Source organism: Mustela lutreola, chromosome 1 (genome assembly GCF_030435805.1).
Source record: "Mustela lutreola isolate mMusLut2 chromosome 1, mMusLut2.pri, whole genome shotgun sequence".
Lineage (NCBI taxonomy): Eukaryota > Metazoa > Chordata > Mammalia > Carnivora > Mustelidae > Mustela > Mustela lutreola.
In genome coordinates this window covers 95,350,902-95,368,583 of record NC_081290.1, presented here as the reverse complement: position 1 = coordinate 95,368,583, position 17,682 = coordinate 95,350,902, and the positions used below count along the sequence as shown (strand labels likewise).

Below are 17,682 nucleotides of genomic sequence, written 5' to 3'. Positions count from 1 at the left end.
TCTTGCCTCCTTTGTCGTAGGTTAATGGACCATGTAGGTGTAGCTAGCTTTATTTCCGGACTCTCTGTCCTGTTCTGTTGATTTATGTGTCTGTTTTTGTGCCGGTATCATAGTGCTTTGATTACTATGGCTTTGTAGTATATCTTGAAATCTGGATTGTGATACCTTCAGCTCTGTTCTTCTTTCTCAAGATTGCTTTGACTCTTTGGGTCTTTTGTGGTTCCATACAAATTTTGGGATTATTTGTTCTAGTTCTGTGAAAAATGCTGTTGGCACTTATTTAAAAGCACTAGTAATGATAACTAATTAGTCTTTACTTTGATTAATTTGATTTTTTGTTTATTTTTTATTTTACTGGATGGTATTTTCTTAGGCTTACTTATAAAAGGTGCTTTGAAGAGAGATGAAATTATAATAAACAGTATTTCATGTAGTACCAAGGCTGACCTCTGGTTGTCGTTATGATTGATATATTTTTTCATGTTGATACTCAATGCCAGGGAAACTTAAAAGTACTGAGCATTCTAGCTGTTCAGTTTACCAGACTACATAATCTGCTTTGAGAACTAAATTATTCACTTCATTTTTCTAAATAGCTCAATTCACCACGTACAGACATGATTTTAAATTTCCCATTAGCCTTTATTTTATTTTTCCTTTAACACAAAAACACTTTGATCAATTATTGTTTAAAATGATAGCCTTTTTTTTTTTTTTTAAGTTTTTACTCAATATCAGTTAGTTAACATACAGTGTAAGACTAGTTTCAGGTACACAATACAGTGATTCAGCACTTCCATACATCACCCTGTGCTCATTGACAAATACCCTCCTTAATCCCCATCCCCTAGGTCACCTCTCCTCATTCACCCACCTCCCCTTAGGTAGCCATCAGTTAGCTCTATAGAGAACAGCTGAGTCTGTTTCTTGGTTGGTCTCCCTCCGCACCCCTGCCCCCACTTTGCTCAGGAATTGCTCAGCTGATGGGCTGGTAGACTGTCAAAACTTACATTGTTTCCTGTAGTTTAGGCGCCTGCCATTTTTTGCTTATATAGTTCATCCTCACCTATACGTCACAGCTCAGCATTATTCATGATCTAACCTCAAACAGCAAGAACCAGAGAAATGATTCTTTCATGTGGTGATTCTCTACTTTCTCTTTTAATAAGTAGATGGAAATAGCATTTTAAAAAGTGAGATTGCTAGAGATCTAGTAAGGTAGGGGTTAGACTCTGGTATTTTAGACTCCTGTTTGAGAAAATAGGAAAATAAGGGGTTCATGAAATTTATTTTTTTATCTTTGAAAAATTGTAGGATAGGGGCCCCTGAGTGGCTAAGTCTGATAAGCTTCCCATCTCCTGCCTGTGGCTTCATATTAAGCACAGAGTCTACTTAAGTCTTTCTCCTGCTCCCTCTGCCTCTCCCCCCTAGCTCTCTCTCTCTCTCTAAAATAAAAAAATAAATCTTAAAAAAAAAATCTCAGTAGTATAGTGGGGTGTTCTGTTGTTGAATTGCAGCTGGAGTGAACCATTGAGGTTTAGGATCAGGAACAATATTATAGCTAATCTGTTTTTTTCTGGTATTGTAAGAGTTTGGCCTTAGAGGGATCACTTTTGCAAATGATTGTTTTGGATAGGCAGCAGTCAAGTAAAATGCTGCTCTGATATCCTTGCTGAACTAATTTGCACTCAAATGTTGACTGGCTTCCTTGTGGTGAGAGGTGCACACTCTGATTAAAATTGGCACTGTTTCTTATCTTGCATGCAAGCAAAGAATTAGTTTTTTTTTTTTTTTTAAGATTTTATTTATTTATTTGACAGACAGAGATCACAAGTAGGCAGAGAGGCAGGCAGAGAGAGAGAGAGAGAGAGAGAGAGAGGAGGAAGCAGGCTCCCTGCTGAGCAGAGAGCCTGATGGGGGCTCCATTCCAGAACCCTGGGATCATGACCTGAGCCGATGGCAGAGGCTTTAACCCACTGAGCCACCCAGGCACCCCGACAGTTTTTAATATAAAGAAGAAAGGGTGGGCTGATATGCAAAATGAAATTTTTTAAAAATATATTTTATTCATTTATCAGAGAGAGAGAGGGTGGAGGGAAGGGTAGAAGGAGAAGCATACTCCCTGCTGAGCAGGGAGCCTGAGGTGGGACACGATCCCAGGACCCCAGATCATCACCTGAGCCAAAGGCAGATGCTTCAAGACTGTACCACCCAGGCACCCCCAAAGTGAAATTTGTTCAGAGTCTTTGAATTCTGAATTTTCTTCATTCTTTGGGTGGTGGAATACAGTCAAGTAGCAGTAGCATCTCAACTAAGAGAGTTTGGAGGAGAAAAGGGAGCATTCGTGTATAGTGTTAGAAGTCCATGGAGATAAGTGTTGGGGAAAAGGGCATTTGTGTGACTATTATGAGGTATTTAGTGCTCTTAACAATGAGTGTTTGGGCACAGTAGTAGTGGAAACAGTGCCTGGCTGTAACCATTTGGGGAGTAAGTGGATCCTAGCAAATAGCATTGATATTTTAAGACATTTGACTCCAAGAAGAGAGTGGGAGTAAAGCTCCAGCTAAAGGGGAATGGGAATGGAATGAGTAGTGTTAATAAATATTCAATATTTTTGGTAGAAAATTTCAAAAACCTGGAAATACAGAAGTAGGAAGAGAAAACATACTTAACAACTTGAAAATCCAAATGTATTACTGATAACAGTTTCTTACTTAGTTTGTGAGTCAATACAATCCTTTTACGTATATAGGTGATATATATATAGACATATATATATATATATATATAATTTTGTTTATGTTATGAGAATTTTTTCATGTTAAAAATGTTTAAAACATAGTTTTGATAGTTCTGTAATGCTCCATTGTAAAATATACCATGATGCCATTAATCCTCTATTGCTGGATTCCTAGTGGTGTCCAGCTGTTTGCTGTTTGAAGCAAATACAGGAACATCTTTGTACGTGTGTTGGTATTTCTGATTTAGAGTAGTTAACATTTGTACCGATGGACATTTTCACCGCCTGCCTAAAACTGTTACCATTAAAAATAACGTCCTTGCTAATTTTCTAAAAGAAAAATCTAGTTTGTTTTGCTCATTCAGCGAACATGAGCTCCTTGCCTGTACCTTGGAGGTTGGGTTCTAACTGTGCGGACGGAGCCCCGCTTTCGCTAGGACGCACCCGGGAGGAGCCGGCAACACCTCCCGCAAGCCAGCATTAGGAGGCTTTCACTCCGCGAGTTCTCAGGTCCGATCGCTCTACGGGCACCTCACCTCTTTCTCTAGAGACCTGATGTGCGTTTTTACTTTGGGGAGCGAAAGCAACTGGGAGTGAAGGGAAGATCTAACGGATGGGGACTCGACTCTGCTCTGGCGCCTCCTTCCCTTTGATTTCTTGCTCCTCGCACTACTCCTGCTTCCCGGGCTGGTCCACTTCAGTTCTCGGCCATTCTGGAGGCACTTTTCACCTCGGCTCCAGGAGCCTCTCTGTGTTTTGGGTCATGACTTCCTCCACTCACTTTTATTCCTCAATAAGCTATTCTTCGCATTTGTTTTCTAGAGATTTGTCAAAAATCCATTGCACTGACTCTAGTCCAGCTCACACCTTGTTTCCTCAATACCAGTTCTCAGAGAGGTAAGGTGTTCCTTTTATTCTGCGTTCCTGTCATTTCTGAAGAAGCTTTAGGAAGAAAGGAGTAGAAACATTTGGGCTCAGTCAGTCATCTTGGACTGGAAACCTCTGCCCGAGATGTTTTAAACATTCCAAAAATATTTTACAATTATGTAGTCTAATAGTATCTGTAATAAGGTATTCTTTCTTTGCTTTATGCTCAGGTTGTTTTTGTTTTGTTTTGTTTTGTTTTCTCTTTCCAGAGATCATTTAAAGTTCAACACTTTTTTGGGCTCTATTTAAAAAAAAAATTAACACTATTCTGATTTGCTTTGGGGAAAGTTTAAGGTAAAAAATTCAAAGGTTTTTGTTTCTCAGATATAAAGCTAGATTTTAACACTCCATTTCAAAGAAGTTACTTCTCCCTTACCTACTTGTGCTCCCTTCATCTCATGTTATGTTCCTATTTATTCAAGGAATTGTTGTAGGCTACCTACTCTTTTTTTTTTTTTTTTAAGATTTTTATTTATTTATTTGAGAGAGACAGTGAGAGAGACATGAACGAGGAGAAGGTCAGAGGGAGAAGCAGACTCCCCATGGAGCTGGGAGCCTGATGCGGGACTCGATCCCAGGACTCCAGGATCGTGACCTGAGCTAAAGGCAGTCGTCCAACCAACTGAGCCACCCAGGTGTCCCTGTAGGCTACCTACTCTTAACCATTTATCTGAAGTAGGGTTCTTAGGCTAAATCCATAGGGTTTTAATTATTTTTTAAAAATATGCTCTAATATATACCTTGCTGTCCCAATGCTTTGCTGTTTCTTTTCTAAGTGTATTCCCTCTTCTTGCATATTCTAATAAGTGAACTTGGATAGAATTTAGTCAAATTCCAAATAAAACAAAACCAATTATCTAGTAGGATGTCATGGGGAAATTTTTTCAGTCTATTTAAAATACGGAAAGGATTGACTTTTTTCAAATAACATCTTTCACTAAAATAATAGAGTATTTCTCTACACTTAGTATTATTTCTATGTATATGTCTTTAGGGAAAGCCTTGCCATGCTTAGTATAGTAAACAAACATCCTGTTTACTATTTTAAAGGTATTTAAAAATACCCATTTTAAAGGTATTTTATGTACTTTTTTGTTACTGTAAATGAGGTACTTTCATCACGTATTATTAAAAACAATACTTATTCTTTTTATTAAGAGAAGAGTAATGCATGCCCATTGTAGAAAATGTTAAATTAAAATCCCTTCTAATTTATATTACTATATGCATCTTATAAGTAATATGCATTTAATTTTCTTCCCTGTCTTTTAGTGGATTTGATAGTTCATTTTCTTTTTAGCACTAATATTCCACTCCAGCTTATCTATCCATTTACCTCCTAGAGAACATGTTGGTTGCTTCTCAGTTTTGGCAGTTATGATAAAGCTGCTGTGCACATTCACCTGTGTTGTGTGTACAGGTTTTTGTGTGCACAGAAGTTTCAGCTCTTTGTGGTAAATACCAAGGAGCACAATTGCTGGCTCATATGTTAAGAGTATATTTAGTTTTGTAAGAAACCGCCAAGCTGTCTTCCAGAGTGGCTGTACCATTTTACATTCTCAACAGCAATGAATGAGAGTTCCTGTTGCTCCATATTCTCTCTAGTGTTTGACATTGTCAGTGTTCTGGATTTTGGCCATTCTGACAGGTGTAAAGTGGTCTCTCAATAGAGGTTTTAATTTGCATTTCCCTTATGACACATGACGTGAAGCATCTTCTCACTTGCTCTTTTGCCATCTGTATATTTTCTTTATGAGTTGTCTATTAAAGTCTTTGGCCATTTTTAAAATCAGCTTGGTTACTTTCTTATTGTTTAATTTTAAGAGTTCTTTGTATATTTTAGATGACAGTCCTTTAGCAGGTGTGTCTTTTCTAAATATTTTCTCCCAGTCTGCAGCTTGTCTTCTCATTCTCTTAACATTATCTTTCTCAGAGCAGAAGTTTTTAATATTCATGAACTCCAGCTTGTCAGTAGACACACTCTGATAAGTCTGGACTAGCAAGAACCTCACCATTTGTTGGTAGTTGTGTTAGTCATTCTGTTTTCCACCACAGTGGTGTTTGTGAGATTAAAGTGCTGTTGTAGTCCTTCATAATTAATTTTGAATTGAACAACAGAGTAACACACTTGTACAAATGATGCTTCTTTATTGGTAATCACTATTTTTTCATGAAGCTCTAGTAGACGTTCTTTTAGAAGATATTTTGTCACACAGATATTGGTATGTTTGTATAGTTACTTTTAGAATCCATATATACAGAATATATGCACTTTTTCTAACCTTACATTAGTATTGTATAGCCACTAGTACTAAATTAATTTAGCCATATGTTAAAATGTAAAATTCAGTTCCTCGATCACACTAACTACACTTCAGCTGCTCAATGCTGGATGGTGGGGATCTAGAACATTTTCATATTTGCAGAAAGCTCTATTGAACAATGGTGTTCTTGAACACAAGTAGTTGTACGTTAAAAAAAAAAAATTCCTGTAAATTTTCTTACTTTGTAGTAATTACTGAATTAAAATATTAAAATGAAAAAGGAAGAATAGAATAAAAAGCTCATTGAAAGGATTTGTTTCCCTACTGTTATTTTTGGTTTTGTGTCTTTGTCATTTATGATAGATAAAGTAATGGTTTTAACTGTAGCTGAATGAACTGTGTGTTCATTGCTCAGCCAGATGCAAAACCCAGTGGGAGGAGCAGTTCAACGGACTGGTCCATGAACCAGTCTGTCTTCGTGGACATGCAAACAGTGACAGGTAGTATTAATCACAGCCCCAGACTCTAGCTTCTGCAATAACCGTGTTTGCATAAATCTCATTCCTAGAACTAAGAACAAGTTTACTGAGAATTCCTGATTTTTAATTCCTTGGAATTGGAAGGCTGCACCAGAGACACAATAGACACACAGTACAATAGAATAAAGGCCTGGAAAATTTCCTCAAGAATGGCTATTTTTTCTTTATTGATCTTGTAATTATTGAATAAACTTACTTGATTGTTACAGGAATAGTGTTTTCTCCAAACTTATTTTTTAAAGCCCTCATTTAATTCAAGCAACATTTAACATAGGCTGTTACATGCTTACAATGTGCTTTACTTCTGTTTGTTCTTATTGGTATAGTGTCAGCTCATCTAGAAATAGTTTGAAAATTTCCTTGGAGTGAGAGAGGTAAAAGGCACCTGAAATAGAACACATTTCGTAGTTTTATCTTGATATTGGAAGAATTTATCATTTGCCTGTTATTGATGTCTTTTTTTGTTTTTTTAAGGTTGCTTGCAGTGTTTGAATGTTCGGAAGGTATAGTTGCTAAAGCTGCATTTAGATGGTGGGAATTTGTACAAGGAGGGTGGTTAATACGTGATAATGAATAACAATAGATACTGGTTTGGTGATGTGCATATAAATCTATTTTAACTGTTCTTTTGAGTAAAAAGATCCAGTTTGCATGGGTAACTGTTGTTTAGATCTTTGCTGTTCTTGGAGGCTGATTTAGAGCGTAAGTAAAAACTATCCTGGGTTAGGTAGAGGGAGGTGGCACACTGTAGAGGCCCCATAGGTAGGACATGTATTTCTAAAAAACGACGGGATAACTAACTATTGTACCTAGTCTGCTATCATGAAAGGGTAGGAAAAGTGATAGGTGCCATCATCTGTCTTGCCCTCTGCACCTGAGTTAGAGATAGAACACAAAGGAAGTGTGGTTCTGGGATACATTCGTTCATCATCACTTCTTCCATAAGCATTTACAGAGATCCGGTTAAGTGTCTTGAATTTTTCTATTGAAAGTTTCTCATTTAATGCCCTGAAATGAATTGGCACATTAATAGAGGTTACATAAATAGAAACTGCCAGGGTACATAAGCACATTAAGGTAAAGGGGAAATTCACATTAAAGATAATTTTTCCTGTAGAAAAATGTCTTTTCTATAGAACTGTTACTTGAAAGGACTAATTTTTCAAACATAATCTTCCTTTGTTATGCTTTGGTGGTAATTGGGGATGTAACTTCTGTGATAAGATGATTTAAAAAGAGATATACATGCTAATGCACCCAGATATCAAAAATCTTGTCTCTTCTGGAATTAACGTTGACATTCAATTAAAAGATAAACAGATGTTTCATAGATAGAGGAATTACTCAAAGAAAAAAGATCTTTGGACATTCAGTCTTAACAGAAATTTTTTTTTTCAAATTTTCAAAACTGTAGTTCTCAAAAAAACCATCTAGTTCTCTGTTGTTGCTGCAGTGGTGTGCTCAGGAATGGATATGCTTTAAACATATTTTGGTTTCTGCCAGCTTTGCTGTCAGTTCTCTACTTTAAAAAATTATCTTTCAAAAACGGGTAATTAGAACAAAATCAGGATGCTTTTGCACAGATGAAGTATTGAATCATGAGCTACTTTAAAAAAAAAAAAAGCCTCTGTGATTGTTTTGAATGGTAAGGATTGCACCTTGTTTTAAGTCGTTTTCCGGTTTTTGTTTCAGCGATGAAGTCTTACACTCCGTATTTCATGCTCCTGTGGAGTGCTGTGGGGATAGCGAAGGCTGCCAAAATCATCATCGTGCCGCCAATTATGTTTGAAAGCCATATGTACATTTTCAAGACACTAGCCTCAGCCTTGCACGAGAGAGGACACCGCACAGTATTTCTTCTCTCCGAAGGCAGAGACATCGCGCCATCTAATCATTACAGCCTCCAGCGATACCCAGGGATTTTTAACAGTACCACCTCGGATGCTTTCCTGCAGTCCAAAATGCGGAATATCTTCTCTGGGAGATTGACAGCAATCGAACTGTTTGACATACTGGATCACTATACCAAGAACTGTGATATGATGGTTGGCAACCGTGCCTTGATTCAGGGTCTGAAGAAGGAGAAGTTTGACCTGCTGCTGGTGGACCCCAATGACATGTGTGGGTTTGTGATAGCTCATCTTTTAGGGGTTAAATATGCTGTATTTTCAACTGGCCTTTGGTACCCAGCGGAAGTGGGTGCTCCCGCCCCATTAGCTTACGTCCCAGAGTTTAACTCACTCCTCACAGACCACATGAACTTGCTGCAAAGGATGAAAAATACCGGCGTTTACCTCATTTCCAGATTAGGGGTCAGCTTTCTGGTTCTTCCCAAATACGAAAGGATAATGCAGAAGTACAACCTGCTGCCGGAGAAGTCCATGTACGACTTGGTCCATGGGTCCAGTCTGTGGATGCTGTGTACAGATGTAGCGCTGGAGTTTCCAAGACCCACTCTGCCTAATGTTGTGTACGTAGGAGGAATCCTCACCAAACCGGCCAGCCCACTACCAGAAGTAAGGTTTGCTGAACTCCTTGGTAATCTTTTCTAAACTGGAAGGTCAATTTGTTAGCTTTTGATTTTTGGAGAGATGGGATTGGTTATTGTTGGCTAATAAGTGCTGCTCCCCAAAGCAGCCAAAGTGGTGGCTAGAGCCTCCTGAGGTGGCTCCCTTGTGGAGGTGGCTCCCTTGTGGAGGTGGCTCCCTTGTGGAGGTGGCTCCCTTGTGGATGCACCATGCCTGTGCAGCACGTTTCTGCTTTGGTGGAGCGTTTCTATGATGCTGAGAGGCCTTTCTGCCATATGGTCAGTAGACGGGCTGGGAAATAGGCTTTTGATTAAGTACTAACTGTAGTATGTGAGGAGAATGAGTTAGATAGTTAGCTTTAATGAGCATAAGTGGTTTTGCTTTTAATTAAACATGGAGTTCACTCTCTTTATTCTCCCCCAGATAGCACAGTCTCCGGTCTCCAGGTCTAGATCAGGTTTGGTGAAGTCAAACAGAAGCCATGTGAAGAAAGCCATAGCCACTAGAAAGCTTATGTCCAACAATGAAAATGAGGCAGTCCCTTCTGTCAGACTCGGGAGCCAACTAATTTTTAGCAAACAGCTGTAACTATTTTAAAGAAATCCTGCCCCATTGCGATTTCATTTCAAAGATGGAATTGACTGCCCTTTAACAAAACGCTGTCTCCTATCTAAGTCAAACCTAAATTCTTCTTCTGGTTGAGCTGTCAGCGAGTCTCTTGTATTCTCTTCTCCATCCTAGTTTGTTTTGTGTTAAGTAACTCAGACTCACAGGAGCCAAACTTGCGTATCTGTTGTTCTAGGATTTTCTGACCTCAGGCTGGCTCTCTGGGTTTAATCTCAACATCTGATGGCATTTACCTGGAAGCAACAAGTTGTACTGTGATTTTGCTCATTATCGAAACTATTTCTACTCTTGAAAATCTGAAAAGACACACAACACCTCTGCAAAATCTCTGGTCACTACATACCAAAAGATTTGTCAGGGCCTTGTTGAAGAACAAATCCAGATTTCTTCATAGAGGCCTCAAATAAGGACAGTCACAGGGCAGAATGGAGAATTAATGTGATTGAAATATACAGCCTGTAGATTTTTCTCATCCTTTTGAAGTAAATTTAATAAAAAACACCTTTATTTTTTATTATAAAAAATACCTTTACATCACATGAGAAAGATAGAGCTTGCCGGATGTGGGGCTTTTCCCCCCACCCCCTATCTCCCAGCATTTCAAACTGCTGCAGTTAGCGGAGTCTGGAAGGGCTCCGCTCTCTGACGTCAACTGTAAAGAATAGGTACTCATCTCAGCGTCTCTTAGCCATTCATGAATTTATCCAAGCCTATTTCAAATCCTTAACTGTTCTCTGCCAGAGTCCCCATGTGATGTAGTAACTCCCCTTCCTAAAGTGAGCGAAAATCAGATTGAGAAGGAACTTCAACTCTAGCTGAACTTACTCTGAGTCATTCATAATGTTACACAGATCAGCCCCGTTCCCTCCAGGTCTTCCATTTTTTCCTCAACCAGCACCCTGCCCTTCTGTGTTGCTCCTTTTGGTTTCTGTTTGGAGGCTGTCTCCCTTCTTTAGTGCTGGAATTGACGATGGAATGGATGATGAAAAGGAACGTTCTGACAAATTTTCATTCCTTGTCCATTTGTCTTGAGATGCAGTAACTTGACCTGCATAGCCTAAGTACAGAATAATACATTTTTTCTATCCTCTAGCCTTCATTAAGATGCATAGCATGTGAGAATGCTTCTTTTTTTCCTATAACCCAAGCTTATCTTTTCCCCTGTAGATCCCTCTGCCAATTAGTTTCACTATTTTATTTTACCCTTAAAGCATCTTTTTTTTTTTTTTAAGATTTATTTTATTTATTAGAGAGAGAGAGTAAGAGAGAGGATGACAGAGGAGAAGGTCAGAAGGAGAAACAGACTCCCCGCGGAGCTGGGAGCCGGATGTGGGACTCCATTCCAGTACTCCAGGATCATGACCTGAGCGGAAGGCAGTTGCTTAACTAACTGAGCCACCCAGGTGCCCTTAAAATATCTTTTGAGTGGTTTTAGAGCCTTATGTAAGGTTATTACTCAAAATGTTTTCTGAATTGTGTAATTCTAGTTTGATACTGGCTTGACTTACTTTTTGGGCTCCTTGTTCTTTTTTCCTCCGTGGGCTTTTTGTAATGATTCTCTTGAAAATGTGCTTTTTATTTATGGTGACCACTTTCGTTCTGCAGGTGAGGTCACACTCACAGACACATACAAATATGGCATGTGCACGTGTTTGATGTGTAGATCTAGATACGTCTGTTGTTACCATTGAAAACATCTTAGGCCATAAGTGTGAAGGACCATTTTCATTTCAGTATGCCATTTCCAAAGTTTTTCACCTGGGAATGTTTTGAAGGAGAGGTGTCCTACCCTTTCAGATATTTCCTACTGTGCTGAGGCTTTATATGCTTAGGAACACATGTGTTCCTACTGGGATTTCTCTAGTAGTTTTGTATGATATGATAAACTGTACCTCAGCATTATACAAGTTAATGAGTTTCTCAAATACCTGTATTATTTACAGGTCATGGTTGTGACACTAAAATAATAGGGCCTAGCAAGTGACGGTTGAGAACACATGAATCACTAATAACAGCTTAATTGTTAACTGCCTTGGTATCTTACACTGGGAATGGATTAGGTTTTCCAGATGTCTGGAAATGATTTCACAGTGGGATTTCATTTCAAAACCTGGGATGAAAGGGTACAGAAAATTTCTAAAAGACACTTTTTAGTAGCTTTCATAATGTTTGAGCCCAGAGAAACTCTAGAGAGCATCTAGTTCAGTTCCATTAATTTAGTTTACCGCCCCCCAACATAAATAGTCCATTCATTTGTCACATAGGAGATTCAGAGACTTTGGATGTCTCACCCAAGGCCATTAAGCTAGTTTGTGACATAGCCAAGTAAAATGTGGATTATTTTGCTATGAATGGATATTTTGTCAAGATGCCTACATCTCTCGTTACTCATATCACCCATTTACACATTTATAGTGTATACAAAACTGTGCAGAGACAAATATTTTTCAGTTCTTTCTTTGATATCTCAAAGATTATGAGGACTTAATGCGAGAGTCAGACTTTAAATCATGCATATTCTCACTTATGCTTTAGAAATTTAATAATAGCAATCACCAGAATCCAAATGCTTTTGATTACCAGGTATTGTCTTGTCATAAAGTGAAGCACTTGTGTGCCTTAATAATACAGTCATTTTAAAATGCGTGTTAGCAGTGTGCCTAATTTATCATACTATTTACTACCTGAGTGCCTAGAGTGTGAGTCCTTAAAATGTGTCAGTGGTGAAGAGGTCTGGGTTGGATCATGTGTACTTTATCATTGCGGGGTGGCAGAGAACATGAATACACATTTCTTTAAAAAAGAACTTTGCCTCGGCCAGGAAGGAGGTCTGTAAACAGATCCCATTTGACTAGGTCCTTTAAATGTTGAATGTGAATGAAATAATATCTAATAGAGAGCCATTGTAGCTTTTAGCAGTTTTATTGGGGGGGGGGAATAATAACACAACTAAAGAGTAGTACATTTACTTAAGGTGTCTATTAATTTTTAAAAATAATGTTTTCTGGTGATAATTTTTAAATGATTTCTCATTGACCGAAATGGCATAACCCTGCCAGGCAGCTGATCTCTCCCACTTCCCTGCCAGGCAGCTGATCTCTCCCACTTCCTGCTTCTACAGCCCCAAATTATTTTTGCACTTAATAGATTGTACTTTAACTATCAGTTTTTCACATGGCTCTCTCCCTAACTAGAGTGTGGATGCCTCAAAGGGGATCCTCTATTTATTCATCTTTGTACCCTGAGTATCTGGAAAATGGAAGGAATTCAGTGAATGTTTAAGATTAAATGAACTGCATCAAGTAGATATAGTTGCCCAAAAAATAGGTTTCAGCTAGTACAGCAATGTTAATATTATGGCCATTATCTGCTTATTTCAAATTTATGTCCACATACCATCCCAGCCACTAAGCAATTAAACATTCCAGGCCAAGTTATTTTAATGAATTAGAATTGCTACATAATATTATTGATGTTGGCAGAAGGTCATCATACATTACTCAGCTGGTGATCTAAATGGTCCCTTCTGTATTCCGGATGTGCATATACCAGGGTCAGTAGTATAAATCAGTCCGGCTGTTGCTGTCTGGAAAGATGTTTTGGGGTGATGAGGTACTCATTTGGTACACCTACTTCCCAGGTGCTTTATTGCGGGGCTGGTAGTATAAAGGGCAGCTTCATTTCATCCCCGCTGCAGACATTTTTAATTGAGGGAAAACAGTCCTGGGGAGAGAGACAGATAAGAGATAAACAGAGATAAGAAAGAGCATGAAGCCAAGGACGGGGTCATGAAATCCTCACTGTTGCTCATTTTATTATTGCCACAACTCCCTCACAGAGAAAGGTTTTAGGGAGATTGAGACATTGAACAGCGGATTCATTAACTTCTTGTGAGCGGATCAGGTTATGAGAAGAATAACAGGGGAGCTAAACAATGGCTTTCTATGTTCAGTTTTTATTGATTCGCCTGGAAGCCATTACTTACTGGTACATATGGTAGTGGAAAGCGGACTTCCGCAATAATGAATGAAGTGTCTAGGCTGAGAAATGGGACCAGAGTCGCTGGGGCTGACAGACTTGATCCAGGATTACAGCAGATGTGGAAAACTAAGGCCGTTTTAATATTGTGTAACATACAGATTTTGTTATCGTGAAATGTAAAGCTAGAGATAGGATTATAACCATTGTAACATACTGATTAAACTGTCCACTTTTAAATAAGTGTCATTTAATTAAAATATTTATCTTTCATATCTGGTTCCTTATTTTGAATACCATCACTCACAAAGAACTTTGTAAAATGTTTTCATCTATAAGAGTACTGCTGTGCTGTTGGTAGCTATGTGAGAAATCAGAAAATTGATAACACTAATGTTTGGATGAGACTAATGATTTCATTCCCATGACTAACTCTGAGCTTAAATATTCACTACAACGTGGTAGCACTGGGCAGAAATGATTGATTCAGTGGGATTCAGTGGGAGCTCATTAATGTAAGATTTTGTTGCAGATATTTCTTGCAGAAGTTTTATAGGTTGATCATATATTTTGTCTTTATTTTCAGGCGAGAAACCAGATTACCCTGCTAAATGAATATGTCCAGGAAGTAACTTGGACACTGTCAGAACCATCAGTAACTTACTGTTCAGCTCACTGATAGGATAATTTCCTGAGCAGCCCTGGAGTGTTAAGTAGCTTATCAGTTGCTTCTGTAAGCATTATGGGTTTACAGAGGTTCCCTGATATGACAGGAGACCCAAACATAATTGAAGTTGCAGAATCTGATAGGATTTTTAAACACCTTCCTCCCTCTGCTCTTAGGTATTTAAGCTTTAGGGTACCCTATAGAACTGTTCATTTAGATATTAACTCAAACACTGGCCAGGTCAAGGGAAATATTTTTAACTGCTCATCTTTACAATTATAATTTTCATCATTAAATGGCTGTTGGTACTTAGGTTTTTGGTATGATATTTATCGTGAATGCTCTCATTCTAAACCAAACAGTTCTGTTTTTGAAATTAAAATCTCCGCTGTCAATTGAGTTTGCCAGACCAACTCCTGAGTGCAGATTTTGGCAGAGCGCACAGAGCTTCTCAAGAGTCAGTGTCACTGGAGACAAACTACCTAATTCATAGTTTTGTTGATGGAATTTTTTTTTAAAGATTTTATTTATTTATTTGACAGAGAGAGATCACAAGTAGGCAGAGAGGCAGGCAGAGAGAGAGAGAGAGAGAGGAGGAAGCAGGCTCTCCACTGAGCAGAGAGCCCGATGTGGGACTCGATCCCAGAACCCTGAGATCATGACCTGAGCCGAAGGCAGAGGCTTAACCCACTGAGCCACCCAGGCGCCCCTGTTGATGGAATTTTTTAATACCAACTTTCCGGGAGCTTGTGGCAGAAGTAGCAAAGTAGAAAAACATGGGCTTTTTCAGCCAAATGGTCTTGACCCTTAATCTTGGCCTTAATAGGACTCTTGGATGAGGGAGTCGGCCTCCTTAAAGGGAGGATGGCAGTGCTTACCTCGGAGGGGTGGTAGACGAAAGCTGAGAGCCGGGGCAGTAGCTGGTGGTGTTGCTTTTGTTATTGTTCCAGTAACTCTTATCAGTTAAGATGAGCTCTCATTACTGAATCACTCTCGCTTGCTGTTTTCCACATGGCAAATAGCATGGTTTCAGGGGCGAGGGAGGGTTGCGGAGGAAGTCTCTGTGGCTTTTCCTCTACTTATTTTACGGATTGGCTCTTGGTCCTTCTACTTCCTCTCTTGGGGATGTTTATTTCTCTTTTCTTCATTGTCTCTTTCATCCTCTTTCCCACAGAAATAGAAGGAAGAGAACATGACCAGTGAGATGCGTAGACATTAGTCCATCTGACTTGGAAGAAATTAGCAGAAGCAGACAGGTGTCTTTCTCAAGGGTGAGAGAATTTTGGGAATAGCTTCATGGTACTTGGGAATGCTGGCTTCTTCAGACTCAGTGATACTGTCTCTGGTTTTTCAGTCCTTTACATGGAGGAGCTGGGACTCAAGCCCCTGTTCGGCCAGCTCTACCCCTGTCCGTTTTCCTATTTCTGAGCTTTCCATTCCTGAAGGTGCTTAGGGCAGATAAATAATTGCCTGCCTTCTAGCCAGAGACTCTCCTCACATTCTCCTCCACAGTCAGACCCTGTAAACTACGTTGTTAGATTAGATAACTTAGAAACCTACACAAGTATATAAATAAATAAATTTATGTTTTTTTCCCCAAGATCTATAATGCAGACTCAGCAACCAACCCCAATCTTTATCTGGACTTCTTTCTATGTCTCTGTATCTTGCCCCACTTGTATTTACTCTTTTCAGGATTATTCATCTGAGAGTGCCATGACATTCTTGGTAAAACAGGGGTTGTAGGGCCAGTTAGTGGGTCTGGGGTGGGCATTCTAATTTATGACGAGTACCCCAGTGATGCTGATGCTGCTGGTCTGGGGCCAACCATACTTTGTAGACAAGCTGTGTGATCTCTAAATTTTAATTATATTATGTAACGCACTTTGCTTGAGAATCTTCTTGTTTTCTGATCATTATAGTTTTCTCTCTTCTAGACAATTATGTTCAGTGAAAATTGTGTGTGCATGTGTATTTCAATAACTAGAAAATCCCTGGATTCCAGTGTACATTTGGCGAGCTTATTATTTTACTCCTCTGTGTTGTGAAATTACAGTGCTGCTGTTGAATTATCAGTCACTGCTTTAAGATACAGTCCTAAATAGAATGTCCCTGTGCAGCCATGTTAATAATAGGTAAGGTTTTCAGAACTAATACCCTCAGCTCTTTTCCCTGTTTTCATTCATCTCCACTATTTTTTTTATTTTACAACATTCTAAAAATATTCTATCTCAATGATATACAGAATTTGACCAAAGCAGGTTGTAGTTTTGTTTCGTTTTGTTTTATTTTATTTTATCTAATTTCTTTATTTTCTTTATTTTTAAGATTTTATTTATTTATTTGACAGACAGATCTCAAGTAGGCAGAGAGTCAGGCAGAGAGAGAGGAGGAAGCAGGCTCCCTGCTGAGCAGTGAGCCCAATGCGGGGCTCCATCCCAGGACCCCTGGGATAATGACCTGAGCCGAAGGCAGAGACTTTAACCCACTGAGCCACCCAGGTGCCCCTTTATCTAATTTTTAATTAGGCTTTATGCTTAGTGTGAAAACCAGCATGGGGCTTGAACTCACAACCCTGATCAAGAGTAGTTAAGAGCAAGAGTCAGATGTTCAACTGACTGAGCCACCAGGCCCCCTAAGCAAGATATGATTTTAAAGTCATAAGATATAAATGCCTGTTTTTAAAAGTCTAAGGAGTTATATGCCAAAATAATATTTTTTCTTACCTGTGATCTTATATCCAAAATTTAGTAGCCAGCAGAATGCCATGTACTCTATACAGCATTCTATAAATATTCACTACCCATTGTTGACATACTATAAATACAAAGTATGAGAAAGGATTTATTTTTTAGTGTCCAGTTTTTGTATCTGCTTGCTTACTCGGGAAATGTTTTTATGCTGTGAGAACCACTTTGTCTTTTTACTTTGAGGGCATCTCATAAATTACAAATCCTGAACATGTACTTAACACAAAATACTGGTCCCTGTCTGATATGCCCAGAGTTGACCTGGGACAGAGTTGCTTTGTGATGGGTATTTTTGTAGCAAGAAAACAGGATTAACAGCCAAAGAGAAATAGGCACTGAAGTCATGGGACAGATTTCAGGCACTTCTTAATCCAGGGTGGGCTCTGATTCTGTCTGAAATCAAAGTGGTACAGGAAACTCCTCCTTACATAGTGCCAGTGAAAGATCACTTCACAAAGCACAGGGGAGTGGGCTGCAGGGCGCTCATAATCCCTGCTCTCCCTCTATCGCCTGTTCTCAGTCATGGGAACTGGGCACCAAAATAAAAATGACGGAACTCTGCAGACCAGAACCCTGGGTATTTGTGGAAGAAGGCCTGTTTTGTTAAACCTTGGATGCAAAGCCGTGATAGCCCCTGAGACCCTCTGTACAGTCAGGCACAA

General features: G+C 39.0%; 1 protein-coding gene across 3 annotated transcripts in view; it reads left to right on the top strand.

The window, feature by feature from the left end:
* Positions 1-17,682, top strand: part of UGT8 (UDP glycosyltransferase 8) — a 91,335-nt gene that overhangs the window by 24,667 nt on the left and 48,986 nt on the right. For 2 of the 3 annotated variants that reach the window (XM_059169798.1, XM_059169809.1), the window contains exon 2: positions 8,163-8,986. In XM_059169798.1, the coding sequence (XP_059025781.1) occupies positions 8,165-8,986 (822 nt within the window). In that variant the 5' untranslated portion in view covers positions 8,163-8,164. Of the gene's footprint in view, positions 1-3,572; positions 3,638-8,162; positions 8,987-17,682 lie in introns of those variants that run through there. The other variant, XM_059169816.1, reaches the window with a different exon arrangement.